The sequence below is a fragment of the Erpetoichthys calabaricus genome, chromosome 13 (assembly GCF_900747795.2).
Source record: "Erpetoichthys calabaricus chromosome 13, fErpCal1.3, whole genome shotgun sequence".
In the NCBI taxonomy this organism is placed as follows: Eukaryota; Metazoa; Chordata; class Cladistia; order Polypteriformes; family Polypteridae; genus Erpetoichthys; species Erpetoichthys calabaricus.
The window spans coordinates 98,396,097-98,414,608 of record NC_041406.2 but is presented as its reverse complement, the minus strand read 5'-3'; the positions used below and the strand labels follow the sequence as shown (position 1 = coordinate 98,414,608).

The 18,512-nt window shown below is 37.3% G+C and overlaps 1 protein-coding gene across 3 annotated transcripts in view; it reads left to right on the top strand.

Annotated features, from left to right (window-relative positions):
• Nucleotides 1-18,512, top strand: part of stk3 (serine/threonine kinase 3 (STE20 homolog, yeast)) — a 425,407-nt gene that overhangs the window by 274,765 nt on the left and 132,130 nt on the right. For all 3 annotated transcript variants that reach the window (XR_007936613.1, XM_051935856.1, XM_051935855.1), the window contains exon 10: nt 2,054-2,229. Coding sequence is in view for 2 of the 3 variants with exons in the window: in XM_051935856.1 (XP_051791816.1) it covers nt 2,054-2,229 (176 nt within the window). In the remaining variant the exon portion in view is untranslated. The remainder of the gene's footprint in view (nt 1-2,053; nt 2,230-18,512) is intronic.

The window sequence follows — 18,512 nt, the reverse complement described above, 5'->3', positions numbered from 1 at the left end:
ACTGGCATAAGCATATTTTCATACATATAACCAAGTAAAGTTTTATAAAAGAGACACTAAAAAAGTTTTGTGGAGCATTTTGGATTAGAGATGGGCACTGAAAGCTACCAGCACATTTAATTATGTGCTACAACTTATACCTTATACTTTTACTTATAACTACTATGGGGTGCCCAGCAAGCCAAAAGACATGACTTCAGTAAAGATTTTTTAAAACAGACTCACTAGCAGTATTTATGAATGATTTTTAAGTAAAGAAAATTTTTACTTTACACCAATAAATTGCCCAGACTTCAGCCTTATGTCATTATGGGATCCCTGCAGCAACGTCTCAAGCAGAGTTAATCTCCTAGAAAAGTGAAAAGTCCCGTTTTTTTTTTTAGTTTTTTTTTTTACTTCTTTTATGTCCTCAGAAAGATCATCCTGGGTTATGCTAGATCATCTATGCTCCCTGGCTACCTTCTGGGACATGTTTTGGGATATATACCCTTAATTACTTTCTGAAAAGACAATCCCAAAAGTAGACTAGCCCCTGAGGTAGTCAATGATTTTAGTGATTCTGTTTTCTGTCCCTGAACATAGGAGGTGTAGCCATCTGTGATGTAATTTAGTTTTCTTTTATTTAACTGTCTATTACAGTCCAGCATTTATTTCATTACTGTTTTTTCAACATCACATTACCTTATTTAGTGTTTCATCCTCCCATACACTTAAAACCACAATATACATACTCTACCATCCCCCTCTGTTTTCAGTAGCTCATTTTTCCAATTGCCATTCAAATAACTTTTTAAAATGTTTCTTTACTATATTCATTTTGTGAAAGCAATATGTTCAAAACCAATAATTTTATTCAGTTATATAACTATTGCTACTATATTTTGACATGTTATTGATGCATGAAATATGCGAAAATATCATTGAAATGATTGAATCCCACTTCACTAGCATGTAACTATACTAAGAAAACTTAAATAGTGTCTATTCATCTGGTTTTTTATAGCCTGTGTACCCAATTCAGAGTCACAGAGAGTTTGTGCTAAACCTGGCAATCCTAAGCACAAGACAGGAACAATCACATAAATCAGTAGTAGTGTGTAGCACGTCACTTAGATAACCTGCAACAGTGCTACCTCATATTCTGTATGATTTAGCATCTGGAATAAAATTTGACAGTAGTTCAATTACTTAGACTGGAATTGGTTATGTCCATAGTTTTTCTATAACTCTACTTCCAGTATAATATAATTACTTTGTCTATTAATTAAACAAATGAAAAGCTTATCTTTTTAACTTCCAGTATATTCCTTATGGTGCCTGGTATCTAAAGATCATCTTTTGTGTGGTCCATTTGAAGCAACATACCCTTTCTTAAGTATTCCTTTCTATAGTACAGTACATTTCACAAAACTAATTTTAGTTTGTGGAGGTCTTCTGCGTCATGTGGTGTCTGTTCTCAGTTTCAACCTTTACGTTCAAGTTTAAAAGTTTCCTTTTCTATGCTACATTTTTATATCATCTGTAACTGCCTTTGCATGCTTTTTATTTACGGTTGTGCAGTATGTTCTTTTGCTATATTGTTTAACTACTGCAATTGTTTTCTGTGCGTATGTTTGTTGAATTAGTTGGAGTTCAGTAAATAGATTTCCAAATCTGAAGAGGAAATAACATAGTTGTGTATTATTTTTATCATTTTTGTTTCTCTTAACATGCTGTTTGCATTATTTCTTTCTGTTTCATCTCATTAACTAACTAATCGACTAATTCCATTCTGCTGTTTCCTGTCAGTCTCAAAACATTTTACCTTAAAAGACCCTTTCAAATTTTAGTCATTTACATTTTTACCATAACAAAACATTCAGCAATGAAAAGCTTAATTGAAGTGTAAAACAGGTGAATTATAAAACATTTGCAAAAAGTAGCCAGTGGGGGACTGCAGAAAAGTAGAAGAAGGCCTGCTGTTTTTTCTGCTAAGAGCTGAGTAAGAGCACTTATTAAATGTCATTGTGACATGTTACTGTCTTTTGCTGAAATTTTCCTTTCCATTTTGTAGGAAATGCTACGTCGCAACAGGCCCAGCGACCAGCTTTCATGGATTACTTCGACAAGCAGGATTCTAAAAGCAAAGCACATGAAAACTGCAATCAGAATAAACAGGAACCATACCACATAAATAAAAATGTGTTTCCAGATAACTGGAAGGTTCCTCAGGATGGAGACTTTGACTTTGTAAGTAGAGATTTTTTCCCCTAAAATCTGTCCCATATATGAAGGTGGATGTCAGTACTTCTGGTTCTGTAAAGTGTCATTCTTTAAACTAGTACGTACACTGCATAAACTAGAGAAATTAGTTATTAGTATATTTCTTTTAGAACTAGGGTATGTAAGTCAGTAGCATGATCTTGTACATCACTACACTAATAAAGCTAGTTAATATAGGTTACATAAGTATGAAGAGAATATTCAGCTAATGTGAACAGTTAATATTACTCTAATTGCTATTCCACACTGATCAGTGGAATACTATGTATGGTATATTTTGATTAAAAAAGCCCCACAATAGGTGAAACTATAGAGGGCAGCACGGTGGCGCAGTGGGTAGCGATGCTGCCTCGCAGTTGGGAGACCTGGGGACCTGGGTTCGCTTCCCGGGTCCTCCCTGCGTGGAGTTTGCATGTTTCCTGCGGGCGCTCCGGTTTCCTCCCACAGTCCAAAGACATGCAGGTTAGGGCGATTCTACATTGGCCCTAGTGTGTGCTTGGTGTGTTTGTGTGTGTGTCCTGCGGTGGGTTGGCACCCTGCCCGGGATTGGTTCCTGCCTTGTGCCCTGTGTTGGCTGGGATTGGCTCCAGCAGACCCCCGTGACCCTGTGTTCGGATTCAGCAGGTTGGACAATGGATGGATGGATGGATGGATGAAACTATAGAGGATTGATCTCAATAGCTAAACCTTGTACATGTACATTTGTGTAACATTAGTTAAGCAAGAGTCTTACCAATGGTTTTAGCCATACTGAAATTTTTGTAAATACTTTATTTAGCTTTCTATGTAATAAATCACATTTTCTTAATTTTATCAATTTAAACATTGGTTTCAGATGTTATCCGTAAAATGCATAATTCATGTTAAATCACCAAGTAAAGGTAAATGCAGTTAATCTCAGTACTAACATTTCACTGTACACTGTTTTTTGGATACCTAAAAATGACTCCTAAACCTACTGACACTGATTTTTTTGAATACCTAAAACATAAGTAATTCTGTTTTCTTCTGTTTCCATGTGTTTTCCTGTAGACAAAAGTCTTTATTAAATCTATGTTCTGTGCTGGTTGGTTAATATTATAACAGGTCTGTAAAATGAAGCAAAGCTGATTAGTTTTGTTAATTTTTTGATATTGCTGATGAAGGTCTAGTTTATCAACTAACTATATTCAGAATAATTCAGAATATTTGACATAGCTAAAGCATCTGTCTTCTTCTCTGTGTATTAAGGTAGGAATAACGTAGGTGGAAAGAGGTCAGGGCTGACAGAAAATCATTATGGTTAGGACCAGCATTGAGGGCTACTGTACTTGAAATTACAAATAATTAGTTGTTGTAGTGATTGATAATGTTCTTACTGCTCTATGAAAGAAGTATGGGGCCAAAAAAATTAAGTGAACTCTATGTTTAATTCATCTGACAAAGACAATAATGAGCACTTTCATCCAAAAACGTTATTTAATAAATGATTTTTACCATGTTGACCTTAATAATACAGAGATCAAAACAGTTGTTCATTTCTTAGTTAATAAGATCTGCTCAAATTAATGTACATATAGGTCATAAAACATAGCTAGATGCCACAAGCGTAAAACCATTCTACTGTACATATTCAAGTTGTTTATTTTTTACACAGCATTCTGAGCCAGGCTGTTTTATAGTCAGGCAGTATTCTGAAGGAGAAAGTACAGAAGTATACAGTAGTCAATTTTAAATGTGCAATATTTATGTAATAAAAAACCAGGAAGATAATGGGTGTTAGGTGTGAACATGTACATAATTAATCATTGTTATATATTTGGTATGGCAATCAAAACTTGGAGCCCTTGGAACCCTAATCAACATGCAGATTGTCTCTGGTATCACTCTGTATCTGTTTGTACTGTACCTTAACTCTAATCTTGTGATAGTATGACCTGTAATATTACAAAATTACACTGTTATCTATCATGTAGTATGTCTTAGATGACAGTATAAATGCATTGCTAGATTAGGTATCAGCAAGCTTTGCAGAAATCCAGCTGACCTTTTCCTTGGACGTTAGGCTCCAGAATGCGTAGCATACAAATAGCACTGAGCAGTTTAAAGCAAAGTACTTCCAAACACATTTTTGAACTTCATTGTAGCATTAATTTAAGACCCTTTGTAGGGACAAATAGTTATAAAAATTAAACTCTGTTATGTTGTTTTATGACTTCTGTCATCTCAAAAGTTTTTAAAAATGGATTCTAAGAAAGCATGCAATGTATGAGGTAATACCTATAATTGGTTGAATGAAGAGGTTGTAGTGATGGTGATTCCTGCGGCTGACAGTACCTTCCTTTTTACCTGGACATCAATAAATGTAAACTGAGATGAACTGTGTAATGATGACACACACACACCAGAGCAAGGGTAGGTGTAAACAGTGGACACTGCTCTTATTTTCAAACAAAGTCTTCCAAATAAATAAATAAGTTCATAAATAATCCCAATGCAAGCAGTGTGCTTGTGGAGGATATCTAATAAATAAAAAATCAATCAAACAGGTTAAAAATTCAAGGTTAAAAACAGTCAGGATCAATGTTTTTAAAGCCATCATGAGCCTCTGGGCTCCCTTCTAAAGCCAATATCTCCTCACCCTTTCAGGTCTCTTCAGCTATGGGAGACATCCACTGGCAAGCACAGTCACCTTTCAGTCTGGCTTGTGTCCTCCAATAAACCCTTGCCATTCAGCATGGGACCCTGCGAACCCTGCTCCGTTCTCCTGCCACCATCCCTTGGCATTCAATAGGCTTTTTTTCCTTTAACCACCAAAACTTTTCTTTTTTGTTTCATTGTTCTTTTGAACTCCTGTTTCCAACCCCATTGTGGGCCTGCTTATGTTTACAGTTAATGAGGAAAGTTTACAGCGACAGATACCCAAAAAATTATAATGAAATTTAGTGGGAATAAATGATAAGGAAACAACTATAGAGAAAGGGGCCTGAAATTCCCAATTATGTGATGGGTTCATGTAATGTTTTCTTTCACTGTGTCTCACAAGTAAGATGTTTGCTCATTATGCATTGTTGAAATGGTTGAGAATTTTGTCGAACAGCAGAGTAAGTAGATGATATATTACACGTGATAGACATTTTGTTGAAAGCAGAAAGCAGGAAGCATTTCTTCAAACAGAGGATAGTGGAAATCTGCAACAAACAACATCTAAAAATAGAAACAACTTTATGGACTGATTCCATAAAGACTGTTACATAATAATAATAATAATAATAATAATAGTAAAAAGAGTTACTTGATTTTAAATAGTCCTTTCTCATCTGTAAACTTTAGCTTGGTTGTTAAGGCTACATATTTGAAAAGTATTGAGTTTAAAATATATGTAAAGAAAATAATAAATAAAGCCCCTGACAGAGGGGACATACAATGAGATCTAAAGTTAGCAAGTTTTATTTTTTAACAAATAAATCAACACTCAACACTCACTAAGCATGCCTTCATTGCACTTGTGAATTCTTTGTCTTTTATGGGCAAATGCCTCCAACCTCAGTTTTTATGTAAGATGTAATGCTGGCTGTGGCATCTTCCTTTTATGTGCTGCCTTTATATTTATCTTTCATTTACCTGTTCAACTCAAATGGCACAAAGATACGGTGTGACGTATCTGAAAACTGTCATGTTGGGTCTTAATCCTGCATTATAGATGCAATTCCAGGTACTGTATTTTGGGAGCACTTATTTATTTGTTAAAGCTGGGAATATCAGAAAGGTAGATTTGTCTGATGTTATTTAATTCCAATTTCCACGTGAGGGGATGTACTTTTAAATTGGGTTTAATTCTAAAAACATTGATTTTTTTTTCTCCTGTAAGATCTGATTTCTATTTTATTATATTTGGTATTGATTTTATGAAAAAAGGAAGAAAGATAAATTATATAAAACAAATTACTAATGGAACACTAACCTAATGGCTGTAGAAATTACAGAGGAAAGGTGTGGACTTGGGTTACTATATTATCCATAGATGTTATCTCCTTTATTTATTTTTCTAGTTTATTTCCTGAACGTCATTCATTGTCTTTGCAATGAATGTGAGAGTGTTAGTCTTTGAAAAAAAATAAAATCATTACATTGTAGTACATCAAAATTTTTAACTTATCAGCAAAGCCATTTCCTTGATTTTCATAAGTCCCTAAACAGTAAAAGTGTATTTGTCTGTGCCGAGTCACTTTTGTCGAGTTCACATCCTCACACTTTACTTATCTGGCAGTGTCAATAGCCAATTTGTTGATTACAATGATGACGGACTGAAACTTTGATTCTGTTTCTCTTTTAATGGTCCATATCTCAGTTTTGTTATTTGTTTTCCCTCTCTTCACACATTTTTATTATTGGTCTGGTCACTGATACATTAAAAAATGTGTAAGCTGTTGTCATAATTTCTGGAAGCAGAGCTAGAAATAACAAAACTTTGAATGCATTATTTCAAAATTACAGAAATACCCATCCATAAATGTACAGTAGGAGAGATGGGATTTATCCTCACAAATGAGGATAAAACAGGCAATCCAGTCATTTCTCACACGGGTGGATAAATATACAGTACACCCCCAAAATTCACAGGGGTTACGTTCCCAGAGCACCGGCGAATTATGAAAAACCGTGAATTTTGGATGTGGTTAAAAAAATGCCTATTTTCATAGTTTAAACCCTAAATATGCCCCCAAAACACTTTAAATTAATTTCAAACTCCACTTAATATATCACCTAAAAATAAATGTAAAGGTAAACCTGTATACTGTACTGCTATGTCTCCCACAGTGCTAGAATGTAAAATATAGATGTTACCGCTATATGTACTGTAATTCATGCAAGCACATTTTCATTGCCAGAAGCCTTAGACGGTGCAGCTTGTTTCGGCGGCATCTTGGGGCTTTAACCCTTAAATTGCCACATACTTGGGGGTTAATGCATCCCTGGACGCCAAATACTTTTTTGCTGCACTTTAAGTAAACGTCACAATTAACAAAGAAAAAGTGAAATTTTAATGGAACATTTTTTTTCATGCAAAGAGCATCACAATTACTGCAATACTGATCATTTCACACACTACTAATGAACTGTAAAATGGATTTTAAAAAAATTACTGGAACAATATGTACAAAGTGCAACTGACACCATGTATGTAAATCACTGAACCAACTGCGCTCTAAGTGGCTGCATGCAAGCACACAGAGGTAAGTGCTGACGCTGGTAGGCTAGTCTTAGTGCGACTTGCAGTAGGGTGTCACGCTTGGGTCACAGAAACACAGGAGATTGTAGAGACAGGAACTTTATTTAAACACTTCAAACAAACATGTCTCTTTCAGAAGAGCTCAGTATGTAGTTAGTTATCGATTAACCAATAGACAAACATCACAGGGGAGCACAGCCCCCAACAGGAGCAGAGAATGTCTGGGGGAAGAGGGAGGAGAGAGAAACAAAGCAGTCAGCCAAAAAGGACAGGAACAAGAACACTCAGCTGGAGATGTATCACAGTTAATCAGCAGCAAGGAGAAATGAATAACTCTGTAGCAGTCCGGTGCCGCTAAGATTCACACCGTTGACAAGACGATGATTTATTTATTTTTATGGCGGAGGTTCCACCCAGCCTTGACTGGACCAGCGTGCACTCACAAACAAAGACAAAAACAAAGCAATCCGGTAATCAAACAGCAAATAAAGAATGCAGTGAAAACAAATGAAATAAGAAAACAAAGATACCACCCCTGTTCCCCTTACGGCGATTACACATTAAATACAACAAAGCGCAAACAAAACACACATAGTAAACCATGAAAAAGTTCATGGAAAATGGCAACGGATGAAATGTAATGATGAAAATAGATAGTCCAGAGATCCGCATGTTGAATGGGAATGTAAAGATAGACCTACTGGTAGTTCCTGAAATGGTTAAGACGGGTTCAGGAGTGCTCCTTTCTTTACAGGATGGCCATGAATCCACTTACAGTCCTCATGTACACAGGCAGACGGCAGACAATGCAGATGCCCAACACGAAACGATTCAGGACAAAATGAATAAGTACAGGTAACCCAACAGAAGGCAGACAGGAACTTGAAACACAAATTACAAAAACTTTTCTTTTGGTCCCCAGCCCCCTTTTTAAAAGCCGCAATGACACCCTTTGACCTCAACAGCCCCAGCACCCTCAGCAGAAGACCAATCAGATCTACTGCAGGGACTGCTGGGAGTTGCGGTTTCAAATTCTGTTGGCTACTTTCACCATCCCAAGCCGCGGTTCTCTCTACAGTACAGTATTGCCACGAAAAAAGCCATAAAAATTGCGTAGGATATTTGTGGTTTCCGCTAACAATTATTAGTTAGGCTCTAAGGAAAAATCCGCAAATGACTGAGACCGCGAACTCTGAACCGCGACTTTGCGGGTGTCTACTGTATTGTTAGTCCAGCTTTTGAAGCAGAATGTATACTTTTCAGTCATTTAATTAGAACTGTAAATTATAAAAACTTTTGAATATTTGTACTTGAATTAGAAATGCAAAACATTTGTAAATCACTGAGAAATGTGCTGCTCCTGCTAGGTTATGACAAATGTGATTTGATATTTTTCATGTAAGGTAAGCAGAAGTTTTCAATTTAAGGATAATTATACTTGCTGATTATAGCAACAGAGAGTGTATGTTGTATGTTGATTAACACATGCGAGTAACACTTTTACTGTACACGTAACCTTAAATCACTGTATAAACTATATAGATAACAATCTATTGCAAAAGGTGAAAAAAGTGTTGGAGGCTGAATACTGTTTCTATGGACTCTAAAGTTAGACAAGGAGATGGTAAGATAAAGAATATGCAGTTGTTCAGTCTTATTATTATATTGAAGCAGTCCCATCTCTGATGTTACAGGAATATGATGACAGCAATAATATCATAAAATCAGTAAACGCTCACTACAGATGTAGTGTGACAATGGTCTTCTAGCAATGTTTTAATCCAGAACCAGGACTTTTCATATAATATGTTTTTCAACTGGTAGTTCAAGGAGATAATACATTGGTACAACTTTGAAATTATGATCGAAGATAGTGAAGTTAAGTGGGCTGCTACTTTCTTAAGCATGCAGCACATTACATGACTTCTAGTTGGAGAGGCTGTCAAATTTCACGTGGCAGCTGCTGGACCTTGTCATCTTGAGGATGTCAGATTACATGATTAGGAGATGCAAGGGATGAAAAATTATACAATTCTGTGTTGAATTTCTAAAGTATTGCAAGTTCGCTAGATGCTGACAACCAATTAACATGCGGCCTGACATCACCAGTGCCTGTACAGAGGCTTTCCAGGAATAGATAGTTCAGTAGTTCAGCCATAATCTCATCTATTTCATTTTCCTTTTTCAATTTTGTTGTGGTATGACAAACACAGCACAGTACAATCCAATACAATTTATTTTTGTATAGCCCAAAATCACACAAGACGTGCCGCAGTGGGCTTTAACAGACCCTGCCTCTTGACAGCCCCCCAGCCTTGACTCTCTAAGAAGACAAGGAAAAACTCCCAAAAAAAAACCCTAGTAGGAAAAAAATGGAAGAGACCTTGAGAAAGGCAGTTCAAAGAGAGACCCCTTCCCAGGTAGGTTGGGCGTGCAGTGGGTGTCAAAAAGAAAGGGGTAAATACAATACAATACAGAGAACAGAACACAAGTAATCCTCAATAGAATATAATAGTAAAATAAAAATACAAGTACAGAGCAGAATTTTAACAGTAGTCCTGGAGACCTCAGCCATCAAGCTGCCTCCCCGTATTGGCCATTCCACAGCTGAGAGAGTGCTGGGCCAGCCAATCCGATGAAAGGATCCCTCTATCTGATGATTCCTGCAATCCTCATCAGAGATGACTTTACCTTAGGCAGGCAAAAAAACTTGGCAGGTGGGCAGTGGCACCAAGTGCCACATTTGAGAATCGGAATAGGTGAGGGTTAGTAACAAATTATAACTATCATATTACTCATGTTTTAGTGCTAATGACTAACAAGAAAGATGCAGTTTGTACAGTTAATGAGCAGCTCTAGTCAGAATATGCTAAACTGAAATAGTGAGTCTTCAGCCGGGATTTGAAAGCTGAGACTGAAGGGACATCTCTTATAGTAGCAGGCAGACCACTGCACAGTATAGGGACTCTTTAACTAAAAGCTCGACCTCCCACTGTTGTCTTATTAATCCTTGGAATCATAAGTAGACCGGCATCTTGAGATCTTAATGTGCACTCTGGTTTGTAAGTCATCATAAATAAGCCGGACCTTGGCCATTTAAGGCTTTGTATGATAAAAGGAGGATTTTGAAATCTGCCGTAAACTTAACCGGGAGCCAGAGTAAGGATTTAAGAACTGGAGTTATGTGTTCATATTTTCTTGTTCTTGTAATAATTCTTGAAGCAGCATTTTGGATTAACTGGAAGCTGTGTACAGAACAGTTTGAGAATCCAGTGAACACTGCATTGCAGTAATTAATCCTACTAGAAATAAATGCATGAATTAATTTCTCAGAATCCTGCATATTTAGAAAGCGCCTTAATTTTCCAACATTTTTAAGATGTAAGAAACATGATTTGGACAACTTTGTAATGTGTGCTTATATGACATGCTAGAGTCAAAGATAACTCCTAGATTGCGGGCTGATTCAGTAAAATTAATGGTGATTCCAACCGAGTTACATGATGACAAAATATTGTGATCAACATCATTCCTTCCATTGATTAACATCTATGTTTCTTCTGTGTTTAAAGACAAGTAGTTCTCATCCATCCACTCCTTTAATTCACTAACACAACTAATTAAAGACAATATCAGAGAATCTTCATTTGATCTAAAAGAAAGGTATAACTGGGTGTCATCTGCATACGAGTGAAAATTAACACAATGTTTTCTAATGATAGATCCCAGTGGAAGCATGTAATGTGAAAACAGTAAATGTCCCAGTATTGAGCCCTGCGGGACACGATTTCTCACTTCTGTGTATAATGATGGAGTACTGTCAGCACATTTCTATGTGTATTTGAATCGATTTGATAAATAAGACCTAAACCAGGTGAGCACAGTAGCTGTGAGCCCAACGTCATTTTCTAGCCTGTGTAGTAAAATAGAATGATCAATGGTGTCAAACGCTGCGCTTAAGTCTAACAACATAATTACAGTGGATTTCCTTCATCAGAGGATATCAGAATGTTGTTTACAACACGCGTTAGTGCCGTTTATGTACTATGACCAGTGCGGAAACCAGGCAGTAATTTCTCAAATAAATTGTGATGTGTGACTGAAGCTGATTGGTGACTACTATTTCAAGTATTTTAGAGAGAAAGGGTAAATTTGAAATGGGTCTATAGTTATAAAGTATATGTGGGTCTAGGTCTGACTTTTTAAGTAATGGTTTAATGATGACACTTTTAGTGCATCAGGTACTGTGCCATGCAGTAATGAACTATTAATAATGTTAAGAATAGGCACTGCAAGAACATCCATTGCACTTGTTCCCTAGATCCAGTGCCAACAAATCTAGTAAAAAGTAATAGGTTTCATTTTAGAAATTAAAGTTGAGACTTCCTGCTTAGTTACAGGATTAAAATATTTCTAAAGTGTTGAATACAATGTGAGACAGGGTCTGCCAAGCTAGTATGTGGTTTGCACTTTGATGCTGAGATCTAGGATCTTATATTTTTAATTTTCTCATTAAATAAGTTTATAAAGTCTGTACTGCTAATATCTGTTAGTATTTTGCATTGTAGATCTGAATTCCCATTTGTTAGTTTAGCCACTGTTTAAACAGAACCTGAGGATTTTTATTATTGCTATCTATTATTGTAGAATAGTAGTCTGAGCGAGCTTTAAAGAGAGCTTTTTTATATTTTTTAACGCTGTCTGTCCATGCAATTTGGAAGACCTGCAGCTTTGTTGTTCTTAATCTGCACTCCAGTTTTCGACACTCTTAATTTAAGAGCTTCAGTGTTTTCATTAAACCAGGGAGAGTTTCTATGTGATTTGATCACTTTTCTTTTAAACGGTGCATTCAGAGCTTCTTTCCAGGTCACATTATAATGTGCTCTTAGCTGATCTAAATTGTTTTCCACATTTACATTTGATGTTAACTGATCTAAATGGTTTTTCACAATTACCCTTGACTTACTCAAAGTATCTATAAATATTGAAGCAGAATTACAATCTAAATGTCACACCATCTTTGTTTTAATCCGTGAGTGTATTGGTAAAGGCAGAACCAAATCAAACGTAATTAAGTCATGATCAGAAATAACTTCATTTAATGGATTAATATTTACACTTTGAATTTCAACTTGTAAGTTATAGTTAAATCTAATGTGTGGTTATGATTATGAGTTGGACCTTTGACAATCTGACAAAATCCTATTGAATTTAACAAATAAGTAAAACATTTGCTAAAAGTGTCAGTTTCCACATCAATGTGTACATTAAAATCCCCCATCAATACTATGTGATCATAATTTATAGCCAAATCAGATAAAAGGTTGCCAAATTCAGTCATGAACAATGAATATGGCCCTGGTGGTCTGTAGACTAGCACTACAATTGTGTTGGAGTCTGTTTTAATATTTAAAATGAATGCCTCAAAGGATGTGAAGTCACCTAAATTTTTAGAAGTGATTTGTATTTTGTTACAATGAATTATTCCAAGGCCTCTTTCTTGACCAGAATCTCTAGACTTATGAAGGAATGTGTATCCATCTGGTGACACCTCAGCTAGGGGAACCGTGTCAGATTTACTAAGCCAGGTTTCAGTGAGAAGACACAGATCTGATTTGGTACTTAATATGATATCATTTACCAAAATAGCTTTACTTCCAAGAGAGTGAATGCTCAATAAGCAGCATTTAAAACTGCATACTTCTTTCTGAACTCGTGATATGTTTTTTGTTTTAATTTGAATTAAGTTTCTATTACAGGTGCCCCTGGTGGAGGGTCTGGTTTTATCTCTTGGTCTAATTATACACCTTATGTTTTGGTTATCAAGTAATTTAATGTCTGCTTCATGACTAAATTCACTGGATGCCCCGCAACAGGGATTATGGGTAACAGCTTCAGGAAAGTAACAGGTGGGATAAACAACAGCTTGTGATTTAAGATCACATGACTGTGACTTGGATGGTACTCTAATCAGTCAGCCAGGCAGTTGTGCTGCCATATTTTGGGATAATACATATGATCCCCACCAGTTATGATGAAGACCATCTCTTTTGAAAAATCCTGGCCTTTCCCATAAATCATCAAAATTGTTCACAAAGGCTATGATTTTATTTGCACACCAGATTTCTAGCCATGAAGGAAATGCAATCTGCTATAAATCACATCCCTTCTATATAATCTTGGTAAGGGGCCAGGTACAACTAAATTCTAACATTTTCTTTCTTTTATGCCTCTGTTCTGTTTATGAAGTTCAAAATATCCGCTTTTCCCTCTTTCTTCACAGCTGAATTGCATGCCTTGTACTTCCGGGTCAGCACTCACTGGATCTTAACTTTTGCACACACAGAGCCTGCCCCCTGCGACTTAAGACAAAGTCATTTGATTTTCTCAGGGCAAGTTGTAGGCTGGTCTAAACATCACTCTGAGTTATTGGGCATATCAAACTACAAGCCTGGCACTCATGAAAGTATGCTGCAACTGCTCTGACTCATTAAGGTTATGTATAGTAAACAAATTCTTTGCCTGAAAATTGATGGAGAGGTCAGGTACTGTGACTGGGACTTTAAGGAGTTGAAACATTTTGTTGACCCAGCCTGGGAATGTTTCCAGTAAGCATTAACCCTGTTTTAGCCTCTAGATGAAAAAGGCTTAGACTAGGAGCTACATTCCGACTGTGGTTAAATACTGGATAATATTCCTGATGCTGCAGAGAAGAAAATTATTGGAGAGATTCACTGAGAGTTTTCTAGGGGTAAGCGGGAGGTGTTATTGAAGATGTGATATAAAGGCTGGACTTGGTATGTGGAGCAGTTCTGTCGTCTTCTTCTGGCATTAAGAGGAGAGATTTCTGGTGCTACAGTTTTAGATGCAGGCTAATGTGTATTCCTGACGTGTATTGCAACAGCTTTTACAGCTTGCTTTGAAAAGGAGTTATTGGTGTCTACCTGCAGTGAATACATTGATTTTAATGTGCAATGTAATTCTGGCTCTCCAAATGCCATGATTAATGCAGGCTTTTCCTTTGCCGCTTCTCAAGGAGATCTGACTAATGTTTACTATCCTTTGAGCAGTCTCAATAGCAGAATTAGTTTCTTGTACAGTGTACCTCAAATAAGAGTAGGCCACTTACTTAATCTGTTAGAAGTTTTGTAGAAGTTCAATAACATCTTCCTATTTTTAGATGCATTTCTCTGTTCATATCTGATGTACTTGTCGAAGCTGCCGTAAGGGAAAAGATTACAGATGCTGAACTCTGAATCCCTGTTAGATGCCATATTGCCAATGTGAAATTCAGTTTATGGGTGAAAAAAATGTAGTGCTTCAACTTGATAAAATTGAAAGTTGGCACATTTAGTTCAAAGAGAAATACATGAAAGATGAATGGGTAATGAGACATAGTTGCTGTTGTAAATAAGAAGTAAGTACAGCAAATGTAAAGGATATATTCTGTATTTTAAAAGCCAAAGAGGTTTAGACAATCAATGAATATATTTATTAGTTATTGGAAATTGAGTTCTTAAGTAAAGCAAAGTTTTAAATAATTTTTTTAATAAATATCCAGGCCAAATTTTCCGTTAGGGGCAAAAAATTTCTGTCTATCTTTTGTAATGGAGGGCATGGTGGGGCATGGTTCCTTACCTGGACGGGAGGCCAGCCCTTAAGAGGCACAAGAAGGAAACTGAGAATCATCCTCCCTCAGCCTGGAGATGCCATTGTGGAAGTGTGTACACTGGCATCCTGGCAGGGTTGGAACAAGGAGTAATACCAGACCAGGAAGACAGTTTGTCTCCCCCTGTCCTTCCATCAGTCTATCGAGGCTACGTGCCCACCACCCAACACACACATGTTAGGTGGTAGAATTCCAGGATGGCGCCACCAGTACAGATGCACACAAGGCATGCTGGAAGCTGTAATCTCATGGGTCAACCTGGTTGGTTTCTGAAGGTGCTGCCAGGGATCTGTGATTGTGGGGCTTCCATGTTACCTGGAAGTTCTTTTTATGGGAAGTACTCCCGGATCTAAAATAAAAGGAGCTGCTCTGCCTTATCCAAATGAGCTGGAGTCAGGAAGAAGAGGACAAAGCTTGTCTGTCTGTCTGTCTGTGTCTAAAGTGGAGTAAATTAGGCACTAGTCCAAATTTGTGTTGCCTCCTTATATTCATGTAGATTTCCTCAGGTTACTGTAGTCTGCCACTATGTTCCAAAGAGGCACAGATACAGTATGTTAAGTGGTGGCTGTAAAGTGGCCAATTATGAGTCAGAGTGGATGTGTGTTATTTAGCGTCCCTGTGCCTCCTGGCTTGCATTGTTCCTGTTGCTACCGAGATACCCTCTAGCCTTGGGAGTCTTCACTAAAAATGCTGACATTTCATCTGTAATTTACCTTTAGTTATATTGCTGATGTTTAGTCTCAAAATTGATAAGGTGAAAGCTGTTAATAATGGTTTTAATGTTGTAAAATTGATCTTAAGGTGTTATTGAAAAACAAGGACAATTTCAGTAATGGGGTGCATATAAGAGTTCAAATAGCTGAGGACAGATAGATAGATAGAACAAACTTTTTTTTTTATCCCCAGGGGAAAGTTGGCTTTGTAAAGAAGCTCTTTAATTAAATAAATACAATGATAGATAGATAAAAAAATAAATATACATACATTCTATGGTCTTAATGCACACCACAGTGGATAAAAGGCAGTGAAGTGTTATACAGGCATATTGCTGTTGGTATAAAGGAGCCCCAGGCGCGTTACTTGATACACTTCTGCAGAATAATCTGTTGGCTGAAAGTACTCAAGGGCGGCACGGTGGCGCAGTGGGTAGCGCTGCTGCCTCGCAGTTGGGAGACCTGGGGACCTGGGTTCGCTTCCCGGGTCCTCCCTGCATGGAGTTTGCATGTTCTCCCCGTGTCTGCGTGGGTTTCCTCCGGGCGCTCCGGTTTCCTCCCACAGTCCAAAGACATGCAGGTTAGGTGGATTGGTGATTCTAAATTGGCCCTAGTGTGTGCTTGGTGTGTCGGTGTGTTTGTGTGTGTCCTGCGGTGGGTTGGCACCCTGCCCAGGATTGTTTCCTGCCTTGTGCCCTGTGTTGGCTGGGATTGGCTCCAGCAGACCCCCGTGACCCTGTGTTCAGATTCAGCGGGTTGGAAAATGGATGGATGGATGAAAGTACTCAATGTTAGTGTGTCAGAGTGAGGATATGAAGCATCTTTCATAATAGATCTCAGTTTTGTTTTAATTCTCTTGTTTGCTGTGACCTCTCCAGAGAGCATCTTATCACTGACCCTGCCCTTTTGATTAGCTTGTTGATTCGGTGGGCCTCTCTTGAATTGATGTTATGACCAAGCACACCACTGCATAGAAAATTGCACAAGCCATCACAGATGTCACTTCCCACATTAAAGGGCAATGTCAATAAAAAATGTCAAGGCCAAGAAGCAAACAAACTGTCTGTAAAATTGTAATTGGAATTGGAATTGAAATTGGAACTGTACTATAAAATTAATTAAATAATAATCCAGGGTTTTAGTGAGATTTACTTATTCACTTTTATATTCTCAGTTTTCAGTTAAATTACAAATATCATCATCATTTGGCTGCTAACGTTTGAGTATGCAGTCCAGCTCGTGTTTTGACCAAGAATTTTCTTATTTCATGCGCTGATGGTGCTGTGTCCGTATTGATCAGTCTGTTGACCTTTTCTTCACTTTGTATGGAGCATACAGTGCATAGATGTTGTGTGGTTCCGTTGGGTTTCTTCTTAAACAATTACCAATGAATCTTAGTTGCCGATTTTGTATGGTGTAAATGAGTGATTCTTGGCTGACTCGCTTGAAGATTTCTATGTTTGTACGTGGTCTGTTGCCTTAATGTAGAGCATTTAGCAATTGCATTTGATGGTGAATTGCTAAATTTCTTGCTGCTGCTGTTTGTTGATAACTCAGCTCTAATATCTGTATAACAGTACTGACAAACAGGGATTTGTATTGAAGATGAGTCCCATATGTTCTGCATATTTGTTCCTGCTTGATCGGACCTGAGGCTTAGTTTGATGTTGGCAGTGATTATTCTGTGATCTGATTCCACACATACTATATTGTAAGCCCTGAAGTTCTTACTAAATTTACTCATTTTTACCTAATTAATATATAGTATAATATAGTTGTGCAGCTGTGCCAGTTGTATACTTCCATATCCAAAGCCCAGTTCTCGGATGCAGAAATTTGCTTTTGATTGTGGTAATGTTGCAGGATTTGCATAGTTATATCAGCCTGTTTCCATTGCTGTTGGTGTCATGGAAAATGAATTGTCCTACTACCGATGGTTTGGTTGACTGACTGTCTGTTTTGATTCTTGCATTGAAGTCTCCTGCTATTATCAGTACATTGTGTGCTGGAACTTTTGTTATGGTGTCATATAGACCTTGGTAAAAATTCTCTGTCTTACTTTCGTTGGCTACTTTAGTTAGAGCATTAACTGATATTATTGTTGTTACTGGGTCTCCTTTCAGGTGGATCAGTATGGTTCTGGTGGACACGAAATGTGTTGAGCTGATTCTAATTTCATTGTCCTTCTTCAGTAGAATGACGACTCTTCCATTGCTTTTGTTTGTTGTTGTAGCATATATGAATAAATGTCCTCCATTGCTGTTCTCGTGTTGTGTGTGGATTGTTCCTTCATTTCCTATCCATCTGTGTTCTTGAATGCGTAACAAGTCAGTATTGTGATGAGTGCACCCAATGTAATTTGGTGCAACTTGCCTGGTGCTTTCATTGTCCGAATTTTGTAACTTGATGTGATATAAGCCTTAAGAATGGTTTCACTGGGTTTTATTCATCCAGTGTGAACATTTTCAGAATCAGACGTCGTATTGGTTTTCCCCTGATCCGCCATGGATCCATGAGACTGGATCTGTTGACAGCTTATTGAGTTGCTTTGTGTCTTTTCTTTCATGTTTTTAGAGTCACTATGAGTTTTTAACGTTCTTGTCTGCTCACTGGGCCTGACAATTCCTTTTTATACCTGTGCAGTTTGGACTGACTG